This window comes from Lepidochelys olivacea (genome assembly GCF_965140295.1).
Source record: "Lepidochelys olivacea isolate rLepOli2 genome assembly, chromosome: 6".
NCBI classification, from domain to species: domain Eukaryota; kingdom Metazoa; phylum Chordata; order Testudines; family Cheloniidae; genus Lepidochelys; species Lepidochelys olivacea.
Genome location: NC_140416.1, coordinates 82,861,628 through 82,882,331, shown reverse-complemented (window position 1 = coordinate 82,882,331; position 20,704 = coordinate 82,861,628). Strand labels below are relative to the sequence as shown.

The following is a 20,704-nucleotide window of genomic DNA, read 5'->3' as shown; positions in this document are numbered from 1 at the left end:
AAGGGGAAGGCACAAGGAGTATCCCTTCCTTACACACCTGCACAAGTGCCAGTCACATTTATAGTCCCTGCGGACTGAGCCTCAGGAACTTCTTCTTCATAGTGCAAGCCACCCTAAATGGAGCAGAGGAGGCAGAACAATAGCTCTGTCTCTGCTCTTGACCAGTCAGCAGCTCTGATGAGATGTGCAAGCAGAGTATGCTGTACCATCCTAAGGGATGTGTTACCTGTGCACTTGAGAGCTCCAAGAGGTATTATGCCTTTCTGGGGCAAAGTGCCTCTCAGAGCTCACATTGGGGCAGTGCAGCACAACGTATAATATGAACCTAAAGCAGGTTACAACTTTGCACTGTTGTAGTTTATGATGAAATCATCTATAGGAAAGGAATAACAGAACTCTAATTTTGGCAAAAAAGTAAAGGAAGAAATTGATTTTACTACTGTCTTACTTTAGAATATATTTGTAAAATTATCAAGTACATTTTGTTAATGATGAGGAATTTTACAGTTTGTTCACAAAGTTTTTCACTTCCCCCTCAATATGATCTGGGTAATTTATAAAACTAAAACTTTTACAATTTTAGGTTGTGTGGATGTTTGTTATAAAAACCTCTAGATTTTCATGTGTTCTGGATAGCCAGGTGGGGTGAAGGATTATTGTCCATGGGATTGCTATTTTGGCATTTGTTCACTCATTTGTACCTTATTTAGACATGGGTGCTATACACAAATATTTTGAAAAGCACTATATTCAAATATAGCTAGTAGCAATTGTGGACCAATATCACCGCAGTACTACTTGATGGAGGAGATTTATTGTGGAGTGATCTTGTCCTTTCCTTTGGGAGTGGTAGGACCCTCATTATTCTGAAACAGCCTTAAGTTTCTGTAGTGATCATTAAGGCTACGATTTAGTCACTGAAAAAAGAACAAGGAATACTTGTGGCACCTTAGAGACTAACACTTAGTCACTGGTATTTTTAGTAAAAGTCATGGGCAATAACCAAAAAGTCACAGTCAGTGACATGTCCATGACTTTACTAAAAATACCCCTAACTCAGTCTTAGATGCTGGGGGGATGCTGCTCCGGGGCAGCCTGGGACTAGTTGCCTGGTTGGGCAGCCCTGGGGTCAGCTGCAAAAGTCACAGAAGTCATGGAAAGTCACGGCTTCTGTGACCTCTGTGAAAGACTTGCAGCCTTAATGATGGTATTCTATAGCTTCCTTGACAATCTTGTCCATTGCCAAGCTTGTTCTTTAGCCAATCTTCCTTCTCCCCCCCCCCTTCCAACTCAAATATGTAAACTATATTTTTCCCTATTAAAAACCATTCCTTACTATTCTGTCATTTATTGAATAATCAGAATACCTGGCTCCTACCCACTTCATAGCATCTTTATTACCTAAACATTTTGCAGACTGGTATATTTCTCAACAGCATGCTCTGTTTTCTTAACCTTTCCTAATAAGTCTTATTTTCAAAACCTTTCTTAATTTTCCTTATTCTCACCTGAACTCTCTACAGATAGTCTTTTTTGTCTGTGGTAAACAGAATGGTGGTGCACCTTTGGAGGCTAACCCTTGCCAAGTGGAGCTAAATAATTCTGATGTTTTCAGCACTGTTCTTTTAGTAATTAAACACCATATTGCCATTGCCTATTTTGCCACATCACGTTTTAGGTGTGACACCTTCTCAGTGACCTGATAGTCTCTCCAGTATCCTATAGCTTGTACATTTGATGGTTTGAGCCAATTTCTGTGTGAATTTGATATTAGACAAATGTCACAATTGATTTTAACTCATCTCTCCAATTTATCAAACTTGTGCAATATTTTAATCCTGTCATCCAAAATAATTTGTTTTCCCGTTTGTTCTCCCATTCTTTTTATTAACCATTATTTTAAACCAGTATCTTGTAATAAGTGCACTTATTAAGTATGGACCAGTTGGTGCTTGAATTGAAAAACACTGCTGCAAGTTGGCAAAAACTTTGGAGCATGCCACCTTTTCTGTCACCTTGAACACTGGGGTAAAATATTTGCAAATGTACTGTCTAATATGAAAAGTTCTTAAATACAGTTTTGCGTCATGGAGAAACAAGCCAGATGTAGATTGGTACATCAATAATGTCTTGGCTTCCACATCGTCAAGGATTTGGACTCCCAGAGTGGGTTATTTTCTTGTTGGGAGAGGAATGAATGGCTACAGATACAGGAAGCTATATTTCTAGTCTAAAGTATTGACAAGTACAGTATGTACACCATTGAACAGGAGTGTAGATGTCATAAGCAAATTGCTTGCTTATAACTCGGATGCAGAAACTCATTCAGAACTCCAGCCAATAAGCTATGTCCAACTGTAGCCAGCAGTTTTTCTGTAAACACTATGAAGATGCTGCTGTCTCTCTTAACCACACTGAAAGTCTCAGCATGAAAGATGCTAATTGGCCATCTGTACCACTGCAGCTAGAGGTTATGTACGACTCAATAATATTTTGGGCTTGGAGTGACTTCAAAGCCTTCCAAAAAATACCTGTTGCTGACACCAGTTATCAGAAATGGGTTCAGCTGAACCAGTGTTGAATGTATCATACAGTGTGAGGCTTAAGGAACTCAATATATTTAGTTTATTGAAGAGATGGTTAAGAGGTGGCTTGGTCACTGTGCATAAGTGCTTACACATGGAAAAAATGTATCTGATAGCGAGGGGACTTTTCAACCTTGCTGGCAAAGGCACAACAAGATCCAAGGGCTGGAAGTTGAAGCTAGACAAATTCAGCTCTGAAATAAAATGCAATTTCCTGGCTGAGAGAGCACTTGCACATTGGAACAGCTTACCAGGGTGGTGGTGGACTCACCATGGCTTGGAGTCTTGAAGACAAGATTAGATTATTATTTTTTTTAATCAGATGTGCTTTAATTCTGTTTCTTGGATAAATTGTATTGCCTGTATGTGTGCAGGGGGTTGGGCTGGGTGGTCATGGTGCTCCCTTCTGGCCTTAAAATCTGTGACTGAGTGCCCCCTGTTCATCCCCTTTCTTCCTGGGCAGTGGGGAGAACAGGATTGCTTGCATTGCCTGCAGCATACTCTTAGCACTTGCAACTCTGCATTAAAGCAATAACCATAATTAAATCTCATGCTTCAGGGCTTCAGTCAGTTGCCAGCAGAGGTCAGGAAGGATTCTTAAATTCAATAATCTGGACATTCAGGATGTCCATACAGTCCCCAAGTTCCTCCACCCCACTGTCTGTCCCACATAGTATTAATGAGTTTCTTGATGGGTAGTCATGCAGGTTTTTAAAGATACTTCCAGCAGTCTGGATTTAATTTCAAATTCTGTAAGCCAGTTGTCAAGCTTTCAGGGTTTTTTTATGTTAAGGTACTATGAAGGTCACCCAGGCACATAAGTAGAGAATCTGTAGTCTGCTTATTGTACTCTCAACCACTTCTGCATTATTGTTTAGCAGATCAGAAGAGATTATTTCATCAGGAATAGAAGAGAGTTCTGTTTTAGACTTAACCTCTGAAGCTTCTCCTGCAGATTTTAAATTTTCTTTTGCAAATGTCTGCCTTCTTTCAGTCAAATGCAAAAAGGTGGCAGAATCTGTAGCCACTTATAAACAAAAGTGCAAAACTAAATAGTTTGAGAGACAGAAGAAGAGAAGTAACTGCTTATATCTGCTCGCTCATTTGGATCCCTCTGACTCACAAGAGTCATCCACGAGATCTCTTGATTCTGATGCAGATAAAGAAAATTAAAGTTTGCAATCAGCACCTTTTCTTGTGCTTCATCAAAGTGTATAACTTCACCCATTCTTCCCAGTCATATTGAAGATATGAAAAATTCAAAATGCAGCATCTGTGGCGGTAAGAAGCTGGCCCAGGATACAGCTTCCTCTCAGAGTATCTGCTGTTTTACTTATGCCACATGAAATGTCTAACTCCTTGTTTTATTGTGCACTGTAATTTCCTTTTCATATTGTTTCCAAAAAGCCATTGTGACAACCATAATTTATTTTACTACTTTTTTCTTTTGCAATGTAGTTCTTTTCTGTCATGAATATTTTGCTATTCAGAAAGTTACAGCTACCCTAAATTCCTCTTCCTCTTAATTCTCTACCTGTATTCCCTTACCGACTCTTAACTTTCATTTTTAAGTCTGCCTTTTTGAAGTTTGTAAGGTATAGCATTCCAACAAGGAGTCATAGAACAGGACTAATGACCTCATGGGATCTCCTGGAAATCAAAGATGCTGTCTCTCTAAGCGTCTTTTACAACCTGGGGTAATTGACCCTAGGTTCAGTTCAGAGCTGGATGCGTAACCACATGGAAGTGCATCCCCTGAATTTGAGAGAAGGTGTATTCTAGTTCACTGGTAAGTAAAAGGAAAGTAAATGAAAGATCTAAACCTATCTGATAGCCTTCTGACAGTGTTGGAAACCTATGCTAAATGACTGTTCCCCTCCATACTGCAAAAAAAAATAAGCACAGTGAGCCTGGGGTTTTTTCCTAGTTGTAAAGAACATAGGCCATTTAGGCTTTTGAGTGACTTAGGTTGACCAAATGTATTAAAAAAGTTAGCATTGCTAAGAGATACTTAAAGCAGCTTTTTGTATATAGGCAAAGGGTTATTAGGCTATAATATTGTCTTAGCTGCTACCCTATTCCTTAGGCTATTATTCGAGTGTCATAATTAACTGAGTCTTATGGTGAGCCAACCAGGAGTCGAATTGTTGGAATTTTTGAGAAATAAACCTTTTTAAATGTGTTTTTGAATAGTGTATATCGGACCTGTAACCTGAAGAAAAATCTGGTCCAGTTTGTACTCCGCCAGCACAATTGCAAATGTCTGCTTTCAGCCAAAGGAAAAAGAGGATGTCTCCAATTAGGAGTTACTGTTAATAGATCAGAGGTGAAGTTTCTTGCTAAGGAAAAAGCAGTGGTTCTTGTTGCTATTCAAACTAATTGAATTTGAGTGCTTTGTTTAGGGAACTATTAAAGTTCCCTAAACTAAGCTTCAGAGACTTATGCCCAAGAAGAAACCCATTGTTAGAACTGCTATCATTGTCTCACGGAGGTCCCAAGGTAGAGCAACAGGAGAGAAACAATCAGTTTATATTGGGACAAAAAATATTTTTAAGTGCAAATTTTCTTTTAGTCACAGTTCCAACTAGTGACATTTACATCCAACGCTTCCATTCTTATTCCAGACAATTTTAGTCGTGCGGTCAACCATCACTCTTTGCTCTCTGATGTTGAACTCGCTGCATTAGTAATAAACTCTCTGTAATATAAAAATAGAGTACTCAGTCAGTGCTTGGATGAGGCACATAAGAGAGTAAGGCCTTGTCTACGCAACAGGGAAAAGTCGATCTAAGCTACGCAATTTGAGTTACGTGAATAGCGTAACTCAAGTCGACATAGCTTAGATCTACTTACTATGGGGTCCACACTACGCGATGTCAATGGGAGACGCTCTCCCATTGACTCCTTACTCTTCTCAATCCGGTGGCGTACAGGAGTCGATGGGAGAGTGATCTGAGGTAGATTTAGCAGGTCTTCACTAGACCCGCTAAATTGACCGTCGATCACCACACATCAATTCCCCAGTAAGTGTAGACAAGCCCTGAGTAAGAAAACTGAAGAGTGAAAAAGTTAAAAGGATTTAATATGCAATGTAAGGAAAAGGTACAAGAATTATTAACAGACTTGGACAGACTCAGGTGATCTAGAAAATAACTTGAGGTGGTGATGATGAAGCAGAAATTGAGGAAGGGAACCTAGATAAACAAGATTATTTAGAAGAAGCTAACCAAGTAAGATCTCTTGATTCTCAGGCAGGATGATGAGCAGTTCATCATATTGCTGCAGTCTATAAGTATTTGAAGTTTATTAAAAATGTCAGAATCCTCTAAAATAAATCCTTTAAAATAAAATTCCTCTGAAGGAAATTTCACACAAAGCTGTCTTACAGGTACAGCAAGGGGAAGGTGGGGGGAATATGGAACAAAACGCTACTCGCCACCCTTCTGCCTGGCAAAGTGTGGCAAGGTGGGGAGTGGAGGAGAAAGCAGAAGTAAAATTTCAAATAAATTAGAGTGCTAAGCATATGCATAGAATGCCTTGTTGCTTTGTTAGAAAGTTATGGTGGTGAAAATATTAGTGTTATGGAATCATTCACGTACCACACAGGAAAGGTGTGTAAAAAAAAAAAAAAAAAAAAAACCAGTCATGATGGTAATTAAGTCCTTGTTAACATATAACTAATACATGATTTAGCTTAATTTCCAGTGCAAGTCACAGTGATACTCTAAGTAATGACCAAGAAAATTCACATGTGGTCAGGTCAATAGGAGGAAGTTACCTCAGACTATTGAATATAAAGCCAAAAAATTATAGTGGTACTAGTGTGACAAAGTTCCTCCTCTGCCTTGGTGGTTCCTGTGCTTTTTGGCAGACTTGCTCACCTCAGAGGTTCACGGCAGCCCTCAGTTTGGCTTCCTTCTGCTAGAGGCTCAAACCTGCCGTTCACTCAGCTAACCTCATCACTGGCCAGCATGGGGGAAACTGAGAACAATCTCTGCACTCTCTGATGTCCCACCTAGAGGGTCGGGAACAGGCCAGATCCCTTTCCAAATTAGACCTTCCTTTCTGGTGTTGCTCACAGACCAGGTCAAGTCCTCCTGTGTCTGATCAGGAGTTGGGGGGATGTGGGGAACCTGGGCCCACCCTCTACACCAGGTTCCAGCCCAGGGCCCTGTGGATAGCAGCTGTCTACAATATCTCCTGTATCAGCTGCATGACAGCTACAGCTCCCTGGGCTACTTCCCTGTGGCCTCCCCCCAGCACCTTCTTTATCCTCACTGTAGGATCTTCCTCCTGAAGACTGATCATGCTTGTACTCCTCAGTCCTCTAGCAGCATGTCTTCTCGCTCCTTGCATGCCCGCCATTAACTGATGGGAGGTCCTTTTTAAACCAGGTGTCCTGATTAGTCTACCTGCCATAATTGATTCTTGTATGTTCTTAATTAGCTTCAGGTGTCTTACTTAGCTTGCTTGTCTTAATTGGTTCTAGCAGGTTCCTGATTGCTCTAGTGCAGCCCCTGCTCTGGTTACTCAGGGAACAGAAAACTATTCATCAAGTGGCCAGTATATTTGCCTTCGACCAGACTCCTGTACCCCACTGGTCTGGGTCTGTCACACTAGATACAAGAAAACAGAAGTGGCATTTCCATCAAATTCAGTTAGATGGCCAAGATTGGCAAAAACACAGATTAGAATCATAGAATATCAGGGTTGGAAGGGACATCAGGAGGTCATCTAGTCCAACCCCCTGTTCAAAGCAGGACCAATCCCCAATTTTTGCCCCAGATCCCTAAATGGCCCCCTCAAGGATTGAACTCACAACCCTGGGTTTAGCAGGCCAATGCTCAAACCACTAGAGCTATCCCTCCCCCATTAGATACCATTCCCAAATTTCCTGATGTTGACTGTAATCCTAACCATGTGTTTTAACTAAATTTAAAAGCTATAGTCTTTTATAATTGGATACCAAGGTTCAAAGAGCAACTGTAGAATTCTTTGAAACAATTATTTTTTAAATTACATTTGGCTATTGTTGGATCATAGGAACTTCCATGCTGTGAAACTAAGGGTATCCAATAAACAGAAATAATAAAAATCAAATGTAATAAATTCAAATTTTAGGTTGTGAAACATCAAAATACGTAATTCTAAACATACTGGGAAACTTGAGCACTACACTTATAACTTTTATGTTTCACAGTCTTGTGGGATAATAAAAGAAAAGTGGAATAAAAGTTCTTTCCTCTTGACCCCTACTGCTTAGGTAAAAATTCAAAAGGTCAAAGAACAAAAGTGGAAAATGTTTGATATTTTAAAACCACAATGACATACGAGTATCAGAGGGGTAGCCATGTTAGTCTGGATCTGTAAAAGCAGCGAAGAGTCCTGTGGCATCTTCTAGACTAACAGACGTACTGGAGCATGAGCTTTCGTGAGCGAATACCCACTTCGTCAGATGCATGTAGTGGAAATTTCCAGAGGCAGGTATAAATATGCAAGCAAGAATCAGGCTAGGGATAACAAGGTTAGTTCAATCAGGGAGGATGAGGCCCTCTTCTAGCAGTTGAGGTGTGAACACCGAGGGAGGAGAAACTGCTTCTGTAGTTGGCTAGCCATTCACCGTCTTTGTTTAATCCTGAGCTGATGGTGTCAAAATTGCAAATGAACTGAAGCTCAGCAGCTTCTCTTTGAAGTCTGGTCCTGAAATTTTTTTGCTGCAGGATGGCTACCTTTAAATCTGCTATTGGGTGTCCAGGGAAATTGAAGTTTTCTCCTACAGATTTTTGTATATTGCCATTCCTAATATCTGATGTGTGTACATTTATCCTTTTATGTAGGGACTGTCCAGTTTGGCCGATGTACATAGCAGAGGGGTGTTGCTGGCACATGATGACGTATATTACATTGGTGGACGGGCAGGTGAATGAACCGGTGATGGTGTGGCTGATCTGGTTAGGTCCTGTGATGGTGTCGCTGGTGTAGATATGTGGGCAGAGTTGGCATCGAGGATTGTTGCATGGATTGGTTCCTGAGTTAGTTACTATGGTGTGGTGTGTCGTTGCTGGTGAGAATATGGTTCAGGTTGGCAGGTTGTCTGTGGGCGAGGACTGGCCTGCCTCCCAAGGCCTGTGAAAGTGAGGGATCGTTGTCCAGGATGGGTTGTAGAAGACTGATGATGCGTTGGAGAGGTTTTAGCTGAGGACTGTATGTGATGGCCAGTGGAGTTCTGTTGGTTTCAGAATGACATACAACGTTCACCTGGTGGAACTGATGATCAAATTAAAATTAACACGCATTAAGATGATGTAATCCTTACTTTTATAATGTTTTAAATTATTTTAGCTTTATTCTAAAATTATAAGTTTATAAACAGCTTTATTATTAAAATTATTGTTAATTTATGAATAATGTAAAGACAACTGATTGATCCTAAAGTTCTCTAGCGTAGGTCTCCCCTCCAGACTACGGTGTTACAATGTCCCCCCCGTCCCCCCTTATTCGAAAGAGGGGAGGGATACGTAAGGAACATAGGCTGTATATGGACTTAGGCCTGTGAGTGACTTTGTTTGACCAAATATATAACAAAGGTTAGCATTGCTAAGAGATGCTTAAAGCAGTTTTTTGTACATAGGCAAAGGGTTATTAGGATAAAGGCTGTATAGTTGTCCTAGCCACTACCCCACTTCTTAAACTATTTTCCCAGTGTCAGAATTAACTCACTGTCATGAGAATGTGTGGAAATGAGTGAATGCATATCCTTGAATAAGTCGTTAATTATATTTAAACAATCAAGACATTTGAATCTGGGGCCTAAAGTGGAAGCTTGCCTAACAGTTTCTTATCACATGACAACTTCTTGTGTGCTGATTTCAGGAGACCTCTGTTTGCATTTAGTAATGATTTGGGTTACAATCTATACATCCTAGTCTGGAAACCTTCCATGTAACTCCAAGACAAAGGTGTCAAGTCATTAGTCCCTGATGATCTATACCAGCCTGGAACTGCTAATTAAGCAAGAGTATCTATTAGGGCAGAGTAGAGGAATCCTTGATCCCTACAAAAGATGCTTACCATTTGCAGAAAAAAGGGGGGTAACTTTCTCTCACACCAACAAGATACCTGAGCTGTATCCTGCTCTATTCTGTGGACTGGCCACCCAGGGAAGGAGAAGTGAAGAGCACTGGAACAACTAAGCCAAGTCTGAAGTATAACCAAGAGAGGTAAAGATCACAGCCCCACTGCATGCAAAAGCACAGATCACATCTTGTCAACAAAGATACCGGTAAATATCAACTAGGACCAACCACGTGAGTTAGAGACTATAAAGAGAAGAAAGTGTGAAGATCCTTCTGTAGAACAATTAGAGCGCCCTCAAATCATTCCAGTGCCCACCAGCGCGTGCGTGTGTGTATGTATACATATGTTTTTGTGTTTTAAGTGTTGATACAGTGAGGGATCCCTGGGTTAAACCAGTGTCGTTCTAAAGCTGCTGTTAGTCTGGAGTTTTAGAAAATATTTGGTGTTTGTGCCAGACTTTCAGCAAACTATAGACAATGTTTATATAGGGAGGGAAATATATTAGACAAACCAAGATTAATATAATCCTTGTGAACAGCAAAGTTTAATGGGAGACAGGTAGCCAAAAGGGAGGCTACCAGGAAATTATTTTGAATTGTATGTCTTTAGAATCAAGACAAAATAACAGCTGTTACTTTCAGCAGACTTTGAGTTATTTAAGCAAGTTAAAGTAAAGGGATTCTCCCATCAACCTTTCTGTAAAATCTTGAGGATTGTTTTTCTTAACTTAGTATTATTTCATTACTAATTGGCAAGCCAGATAAGTCAGACCATTGACTTATAGATTGTATTCCAACTGTAATATCAGTTTGACCATTGTATTGTATTCCTTGTAAATTGTCAGGAGAACCAACTTCACCTAGCTAGTGGCATATTTCGTTTAAAGTAATATTTGTTCTGTAACTTTCTGCTTAATCTTTTAATAAATGTATAAAAGACACTCTGAACTGATTTATTTTCTAAATCTTCAACATTAAACAACTATGAAGGAGAAAAATGTAAAATCCTTAAGTCATGTCTGAGCTCATTCTGTATGTCAGTAACATAAACTACAGCCCTGTTATTTCTATATAGTTCATCCATGAATCACTTAAAATGATTTTCTGGGTGATCTGTGATTCAGAGATAATATGGATTAGAGTACTCGGTTTAATTAAGGATGCAGAAAGTTTATATTGTTGAGTAAGAATTCCTTTGCGTGCTTTTTCCTGTATATTATGTATAAATGTTTTTCTTCTGTGCAGTTTATGCTCTCTGTAAATGGTTGTCTACAGTTGCATTCGTGTTAATAACACTGTGCTTTTTGTGTATATCTAGCTTAGGTTTGGGGAGAGAGGGGTATGTTAGAATTCAGAATGAAATTGACTCTTAAATTTCCAAAGCCTGTGTCCGCAGTTAATAGTTTAAGGAACAGTAAAATGTATAGGAAGGGAAATAGCCTAACATGGTTCTCAGTCTCAATCCTTCCCATACCATCAGATGTCGCCTAGGCTAGGGTACAAGTAAGGGTCTGCTGTCCTTGTGTATCCTGGTCAGCTGTTTGCATCTCCTTTATGTTGTGAAGTCCCTGAAGTTTTTTCCTCATTGAGTATTTTTCGATGAAGAGATTCTAACGTTATCTGCTTCAACACATGCCACTTTAACTATGTAAAAGATTTGGAAAACATCCTTTATACCTGAGTGTCCTAAATAAAAGAAATACTTATTCATTATGTTGTACTTTTTTCTTTATAGTCACCTGAGGTTTTTTTTAAAAAAAAAAAAAAAAATACATTTCTCCCCTGCCTCTCAATACCCCATCTTACATTTTTACCTGTTCTCTCTCTCATCTCTCAGTATCCCTGAGTTCCTTTTGAAACTGTCTGCTCAGCACCATTTGGTTCCCTCCACTCTCTCCCTCTTCTGATAGTCTTCCCATTTGCTACTCTAGGTCCTGCTTTTTTTTTTTACCTGAGCTCTCTGTCTTTGCTTCCTTGTTTAAAGCTTTCCTTGTCAGCCCTGCTGTCCTGGTACTCTGAAAACTGGCTTCCCACCTGTTCATAAAAAGTCTGTTCAATCCATGCCACCACCTCTCCAACAAAAGGAAAATGAATGTTCTGTAAATCTGAATCTTTTCTCTCTTCATCTACCAGTTTACTTGCATGATCCTGTTGCTTACTGAGTATCAGAGGGGTAGCCGTGTTAGTCTGTATCCACAGAAATAACGAGGAGTCTGGTGGCGCCTTAAAGACGAACAGATTTATTTGGGTATAAGCTTTCGTGGGTAAAAACACCCATTTCATGCATCTGAAGAGTGGGGTTTTTACCCACGAAAGCTTACTGCTTCATTCATTTTTGGTTTTGACAGAATCTCTAAGAAGTCGCAGCTACTTGTCATCTGCTTCAATTCTGAACTAGGGACTATTAGCCAGCCTAAATATAAATCTTAAGGTTTTTTCCCTTTGATGTGCAGCCCATGGGTCTTTTCTTCCTCTCCTATGAAATCAAGTGACTCCATTTATGTCTCTGATCATAAAGTAATTCATGTTAAATTGAAGATCAGTAAGTATAAAGCAATGGACTCATTCCACAGGTCCTGCTAATCTCTTTCTAAATCTGTAATACTATTAATGAGATGTTTGTCCATCATATTCAGTGTGTCATAGCTTGAAACCATGGAGAGTCATAAAGTAATTATCACTCATTTCTCTTTTTTACAGTTTCCAAATAAAACAGTTGCACATGTTGCCTGCAATATGCTTAACATGCTGATTCATTATGTATATAGGCTTCAAACATACCAAGCTGATTCACCTTTAAAAATTATTCAAGTAAGTAATTACAAAATGTTTTAAACAATTTGCAGTTTTCTAGGGATTCTAGGAAATCATATAATTGAAATTGAAGTAGCAAACTGAAGATTGTGATGTGAATGTTTTTATAGATGTTAAGTATAAAGCGTGCTTTTAGTCAAATTAAGTTTGCTGCCCTCATGGATGTACTAGGTAGGTGGAGGAAGGCCTCTGTTACCTCCTTGCACACCTGCATGAGGCACATATAACTTAGCCCCTAATGTTCATTAGGTTGTGTCTTTTTGAAGTTCAATAAAAATAGTTTTACAAGCAACAACCCAACTGAATGCTACAGTTTGACATAATTTTAGAAGAATTTCGCCATAGGTATGGTATTGTATCACATTTGCCTGATGAGATATTTAAGTTTAAAAGAACTGTAACTTTTAAAGAAAACTACTTATTGTCCACAGATCCTGATAGCAACTATTACTCAGCTTTTACCCAATACAGAAGCTTCCTCTTATGAACAGGACAAAAGGGTAATTAGACATTAATCATGCTTTTTTTATATGCTACTGTTAATATAACTATGGAATTGCCAGTCATGGCTCCATGATTACGGTTGACTTTTGCCTTAAGGATTCAGACTCTTTGTATGTAAAATATAGTATATTCTCCGCAAAATTACAGCATTTATTCTTTGAGAATAAAATGAGTTTTCTCAGAATTTACAAGTAGAGCTATTAGAGTTAAAATTAATCTTAAAATTTTTCCATTAATAAACTTAGCACCCTGTGTCAGGCCTTTTCTTCTTGTCCCTAAAGATCCTAATACTGGAGTATTGTAGACTTTTCAAACTTTCTATATAGTTAATGTATTGAAACCTTGTGCATAGACTACGTTTGAAGACCACTTTAGGATTAATTATCATTTTGTATTGCTACCAAGAACAATTTAAAGTGCATTCTTTAGGAGTAGCACATAATTCTTCATTAATTCTCTGAAGATGGCAATCTCCTGTTGTTCTGAGTGGGCCTGAGGCCCTTAACAAAGATGGCCTCTGCTTTCATTCAGCTGCTCGTCAGTGCTCCTTTCTGCCTCTTCATAACATAGTGGATTACCATCCCCTAAGGGCAGTTTGGCTCCACTTCTATTGGGAGCAATGAAAGGCAATGGCCATTTTTGAAAGGGGCATCTCAACTCAGGGCAGTATGTGGTTGATTGTGGTTCTCTTGTCCTTGGTCACCTGGCCCTGGTGGAAAGCAGAGTAGTAGGGGACTTGCTTTAACTTCTGCCACTGTCGTAAGCTCCATCAGTCCTCACAGCCGTGGAAGATCATAGAGTTCCTCTCCTCCACCACAGCTATTCCTTCCTCTTTCCACACTCAGACCCAAAACACACATAAGATGCCATCTCCTTCTCCTTATGCTAATAATAGAACCCTTATGCTGGGGCTGGGTAGCAACTGGTGTAAGGCACAGCAGAGCTCCACCTCCACCAAGTTTACGCTGGCAGGTGATTCCTCTATTTAGATTTCTTCTCAAGCTATGTTCTGTCATCTAAATCTGGGACCATAAATACTAAAATCCCTTAATCGTCATGTGTTTATTGCATGATGTCACTGTGGGGCAAAGTTACGATTATTGCTGCGAAATGGGTATTATGCTTATATGTCTTATAATAAAATATAGTTTCAGAAATCGCGTTAGGGGTTTTTTTGTTGTCACATTGATAAAGACTCTTTAAAACATATTTAAAGTATTTTGAAGAATTTTGTTGCTGTTTATTTGAACTCAGTTTTATTTATTTCACGATGGCCACTTCCTTAGGTTTTTAAACTACAAATAAGTTTAATTGTGTTATGAGAGAGCTGTTTGACATGAATTTACCATTATTATTGAACTAGTAGTCTGATCCATGTTTGAAACCTTGGAGTGTTTGTTGTGTAATGAACAATGTAAAAATAGCCACTAGAGGAAGATGGGTGTATTATAGAGTAAAATAGTTGTTGACATGGGAAAGCATTTGGATATCCTTCAATGAATATATGGTGCTGTATAGTTATAGTAGCAGATTATGAAGGAATAATAACCATATTTATGAAGTAGTAAAGGCAATTCAGATAGTTTACTCTTGCATGATCTTTTATTCTTTACCATGAGGCTCAAGTGCAAACATTCCACCAGCCCCACTTACATGTTGCTGATCTGTCATTTTAAACAAATTTGTTTTTCAATGAACTTTGCAAAATCATGGAAATTTATCAGCACAGGCACATCTGTTCACCCACCTATCACGATGATGTTAATGAAAAGCTATTCATATTGATAGTCCTTGGTCAGAATATAAGTTGGGGTCTCAGCAGCTAGAGCTTTCACCTACAATATGGAGTTTAGGCATACAATAGCTTTTAAGTAACTTTAATGTGGTGGTATTGCCTAAGGTTGATTACCTGTATGGAAGAGAGACTAAAGCAGGAAAACAAAATACAGTCAAAAATGTAAAGTCGCAGGCTGCTATTTTAAGTGAATTATAACTAAAAATACTGTTGTTACAGCTGGTGGTTTCTTTACTTCTCTGTTTATTGGACTGGATAATGGCCTTGCCTTTAAAGACCTTACTGCAACCTCTTCACACCACAGGAGCTGAAAATAAGACCGAACAATCTGTTCTTAATAGTGTGTATAAGGTACTTGTGCTTTACATTGCTTTGTTTTGTTTTTAATGAAAACTTGTAAAGCTGAAGGTGATGTCAGTTATGGGGAATGAAGACAGAACCCTTCTGTTCATTTGACTCAAATTCTGTGACTGTACTATAGGCGTCTTCTGCCTGTAAACTTATGCATTTTACCCAGAACTACTTAATCTTGGGATGTATCCTAAATAGTTAGTTTTTGCCTCATTTTGTGATGTTTGATCTAAAGAAGTTTAATCATTCATATAGTGCTGTAGATAATGTTGGTCCAGGAGAAGGTCAGTGCCAAACAAATAATAGAATACTACTCAAAGGGTTTACATTTCAGGGGCAGTGCCTAGGACCGGCTCTAGGCACCAGCAAAGCAAGCAGGGGCGGCATTCCGGCCATCCTTCTTTTTTTTTTTTCTTCTTTTTTCAGAAAAATCCACCAATGTTTGAAAAAAAAAATAATACATGAAGATCAAAAAACACTCCAGTAGTGTGATAGGAGCATGACATGAAAAATATCGTATCACATCGTGACACGGTCACTCATAATGTGTATGTGTGTAAATGTGTAATCGTTAATGGTTATTGTTTGATTAAATCAGGAATCACGATTACTTGTGTGTACTGTGCCACCCTAACAGCACCATTCACACCAATCTCCGTGTCACGTCAGTGCCAGTGGTTATAGGGCTAAAATGCCGGGACAAAAACGAAAATGACTTTCCGGTGCTGTCTACTGGCAACAAAGAGAGAAACAGCAAAAAGAATTAGAAAAACTATCTCGTACCTCAAATAAGTATTTTTAAAAAGTCGACAATCAAGGAGAAAGCTCTAAGCAATGCATTGAAAGTGATTATTCATCAACTGATGAAGACTAATCAAACCAAAGATTATCTTTATCAACTGATAAAGATGAACAACAATGCGACCAAAGATTATCTTCGCTAACTGAGAAAGACGAACAATCACAATCCATACAAAGGTTTACTACTTCAGCTGAAGAGTTCAGAAACGAAGAACTGTTATCCAAATCTAAAACTGAAGAACAATTATTGGATGGTGGAGCTGACATTGGATCGGATCCGAGTACATGGCCGACAATAATTACTGATGCAATGCGAGTGATTATTGTGAGAAAAGGTCCTTCAAAACTAGAGTCTACATTTGAATATCCATTTAAGGAGTCGAATCGTCGATTTATGCCATCCAGTATGAAGAAAAAAATGAAAAATGAGGAACAAATTAATCGATCGTGGTTAGTGTATTCACAGACCAAAGATGTAGTTTTTTGGTTTTGGATGTAGCTATAGCTTCCATTGAAGAAAGATTTTATCAGTTGCATGGTTACTGTAAAATTTTTGAATTTGTATACGATATTGGAAATATTAAAAATCAGTTTTCCAAAGAAGACCTCATGAAGCACTGCCAAGACCTACATTTAGCGCTCAGTACTGATAATGCTGCTGACATTGATGGAGTAGAATTGTATAATGAATTAATAGCTTTATCTGAGCTAATAAGTCCTAAAACTTCTCCTCTAAAAGTATTAGAATTTATAGCAAGAAATTATTTTTTCACTCCAAACCCTGCTATAGCATTCCGCATTCTTTTAACATTACCAGTATCAGTGGCTTCTGGTGAGCACAGTTTCTCAAAACTGAAATTACCAAAAAATTATTTGAGGTCCACCATGTCTCAAAATCGTTTGTCAGGACTTGCATTAATTTCAGTTGCAAGTACCATTGCAAAAAATTTAATTTCACTGAATTATTAAAGGACTATGCAAGTATAAAAACAGAAAAATTCAGTTCATATAAATTCTTTTAATTTATGAGAAACTGGGCACACCGGAAGACACTAACGTTTTTCATAACAGTGTATAGTTGAACCCAAATTGTTTGTAATTGTAATGTTAAAATTAAATGAGTGCACTAGTAGGAAATTTGTTTTATTTCACTAACTACAAATTCTCTGTTTTTATTTTTTGGGGTTTTTTTTTTGACTGTTTAAAATAAAAACTTAAACATTGCAAAGTGAAAACATGTTTAAAAGCCAAAAAAAAAAGGGTGGGGGGGGCACAAATTTTTTTGCTTGAGGCAGCAAAAAACCTAGAGCTGGCCCTGGGCCGTGGTGAAGGTCAACCCTACAAACAAGACAATGTATGTAGATTGGAATGTAACCCTTACAGATGGAATTATTTTAACCTTTGTTTAATTTGGCACTGACCATATATTTACACCACACATTAAGTACAAAACAAAGACAGACTTTACCCCCCCAAAATCTTACATTTGAAATGTACATACATAGAGAATAGGAAATCTAGAGGTAGAGGTTGCTTACTGGTTTATGATAAGTTATATATTTACTGTATTTTTATTACATATCCCTTTTACACATGCTGCTGTTTTTACGAAGCCTCCTTAAATATAGCACTTGCAGACAGGAGTTCAGATCCATGAACATACAATGTCTAAAACTAGCCCACATTTTCTTTTTACCCTGTTGAGTAGGTTTCATTGTTTGGTCGTAGGTTTTCTGTTTTTAACAAATTAATCAGAAAATGAAATAAAGTTAGTAATTGGTCTTGAAATCCTGATCTTGTTCTAGGTTCTGCATGGATGTGTCTATGGAGCTCAGTGTTTCAGCAACCCAAAATATTTTCCTTTAAGCCTTTCTGATTTGGCATCTGTGGATTATGATCCTTTTATGCATTTAGAAAGCCTGAAAGAACCAGAACCACTACATTCCCCTGATTCAGAGCGATCTTCTAAGCTCCAGCCTGTCACAGAAGGTATGTCAAATTGTCTGGATGAACTCTTATTTAAAAGAGAATAGACAGTCTCTTGGTTTCCAATACTGAAGTGTGTCTACATAATGAATTTTAAATTATATTTAATGTCATTTTAGACAATACGTAGTGTTCATCAATATAGAATGAAACAGTGTAATTTTGAACAATTACAACTCAGTTAACTAAAATGAATAGATCCTTTACAACATGGAAATCAGTCTTATACGGATCCTTCTGTTCATGTGTATTAAAAGTGTAAAATACTGCAATGTGATGTGTAAGTGTTTTACTTCTCATTTTGTTTTAGGTAAATGAGTGCACTTAAGTCTTAATTTTGCTCTTTTTTTTATAATTTTGTTTTTTATGATCTTCCTAATGTGATTTTATAATATCACTAAACTGACATGACAGAATTTGAAAGACTGTTGAAAGTTTTCCATATTTAAAAATGGATTATTGAAACCTGTCATAATTCATTCTGTGCCTATTTTACACATTTGTAAAAAAAAAAAAAGAGTTAATTTCTAGAATACAGTTTTGTCATCTACTTCAAACTTTATCCGAGTCCGAAATTAAGAACACTTTCTTCTGAAATAAAGACAGCAGACACGAGAAACTAAGATTTAAAGTAGTGACACATTTCTTGTAAAATGTATCTATCAAATGACCTCAATGGAAAGAAAATTGAAAAAGATGAGTTTAATATTGATACCAAATACTCTCTGTAATGCTATTCTTCCTCCATATTAAGTTGTTCCCTGAAGGCTTCCTTAAAGATATTAAGAGCCAGATAAATGCAGAACCTTTTTGTAGCAGCTGTGTGCTAACAGCAGGTGATTTTGTGGTCTGTAGTGACTACGTGCTGTTTTTTTATGTGGGGAAAATGGCTAATCATTGTGCCCTTGTCTAAGACACGCTTCATCATCCTCAAGTACTTTTTTGGCCAAAGAATTCTAAACATAGAGCTGCCCCCTAATAAGCTCAGTATTGGATTGAACAAGTCTGATTTGAGAACTATTGGCAGGAGGAGCTGTAATTATTAAATTTACTGAAGAATGAAGAAAGGTACTGTATTTGGCTTTTTGTCAAATGGCAGTGGTCTTATTAGCAAAAAGTAATCATCTGCAGGGTCAGAATGAAAGCAGCTTTGAAGGATTCATTCTGTCCTAATTACAGTTTCACCTATACGTATTATGTAAAGCTAATATTTAAAGCATTTGCCAGAATTAACTTCCACTGCATGTTCTATTACAGTGTAGTGAATTGCAGCAGCTTTTTATGCCTTGCATCTTTTGTATACTATAATAATCTGTAATTATGGGTTTGCAACAAACGCTATGTGGCTTGTTTAATCTGACAATCTGAAAAGACAACCCTGAATAGATTTTTTTTAAATGAATGCCAGTTGCACAAAGCCTTAGCATCGATTTCTTCATTTTGCATTTCCTCACATGATTGGTTCTTTTCTGATTTCTTGTTAAATTTCTAAATAAAGGTAATTCCCCGTGTTCCTTATGTCTCTTTAGATGAGATATGGTAACCTTATATGTTTTCTTTAAAGTTTCAAGGCTTTGTAAATCTGAGTAGGCTAGATTACCAAATGTAATTGACAAACCATAACATAGATTTAATTGCCCCCTGGCACTCCTTGCCTGTGCCATCACCCAGGGAACAGTACCAAGCACTGTTTTACCCATCCCACAGCATATTCTCTTGTTTGCATTGTGGTGGATGTGATAGAAGCAAAGTTTTTGGATTAGAGTAGTCAGAACCCAGGTCAAATAGGGGGCCAAGTAGTGCATCTCAGCTGCAAAGGAGCATGCTGGTTGGCTGTATTTGGAGCAGAAGCACACTATTTGAATTACAATGAAGCCAAACCACACAACACTCCTCTCACTAGACATAGGCTTAGCAGTGTACGGGTGCTTTCATACAACTCCGTTGGGGGACATAGGTAGAATGGGCAGGCGTATTAGTGGGGAAAATGTACAAGGAGAAGGAGAAAGTGTGCCAAACTCTACTTAGGACGAAAGCTCATTCATGAGTCTGTTGTATCAGATAAGCAGTTGTCATGTGTTTAGCATTTTAAAGGCAGGATAGTCCTTGCAGGTTTGACCGCTGTGATTGGGAGATGGGACATATTACTTCTCCCATTGTTCAGGGACAAGTCCACCATTAAGGGACTTGTGGAGGCTTATCCACAGAGCAACCCTCTACATGTTGGTATGCACTAGAGTCAGCATCTGCTCAGAGACTGATACAGGCGTCCCAATGAGGGAGTAGGCAAAGTCTTGTTGAATTCCCTAGGAAGCAGGCAAGAGTAGGGATTAAGGAGGTATATAGAATTTGTTAATCTGTGTCCATGTCCTCCCTTCCATGTGTCTGTGGCAAAGTGGTAGTGTAGCTGACCTTTACAAGAAACCGTTCTGAAATTAAATGAAAATCTATATTCGAGTTTTGTTTAAATACCACTGGAATTACAAGATACAAATCTATAAAAAAAAAATAGTAGGAAGGCTTTTCCTATATTAACAAATCTTGCAAAGTTAAATCAATTTGTATTATTTTTCCAGGATCAAGAGTTTGTAGCATTCTAAATGTTAAAAGTGGGGGGGAAAATCTGTTCGTTTACCTAGTCCTGATCTTTCAACTTTTGTTGCAGGATTTTTTCCTGTGATAAGTGTGTGAAAGCAATATGTATTTAGGCTAAGACAAAAAAAACCCATACTAAATATTACATAGCTATTGCAGTGTCGCTTGCTGGCAAAAATCAGACAATTGTATAAAAC

The 20,704-nt window shown here is 38.1% G+C and overlaps 1 protein-coding gene across 3 annotated transcripts in view; it reads left to right on the top strand.

The window, feature by feature from the left end:
- Positions 1–20,704, top strand: part of RALGAPA1 (Ral GTPase activating protein catalytic subunit alpha 1) — a 235,006-nt gene that overhangs the window by 129,817 nt on the left and 84,485 nt on the right. For all 3 annotated transcript variants that reach the window (XM_084632410.1, XM_084632409.1, XM_084632408.1), the window contains 4 exons: positions 12,362–12,472; positions 12,907–12,975; positions 14,994–15,125; positions 17,732–17,915. In XM_084632410.1, coding sequence (XP_084488536.1) covers positions 12,362–12,472; positions 12,907–12,975; positions 14,994–15,125; positions 17,732–17,915 — 496 coding nt within the window. The remainder of the gene's footprint in view (positions 1–12,361; positions 12,473–12,906; positions 12,976–14,993; positions 15,126–17,731; positions 17,916–20,704) is intronic.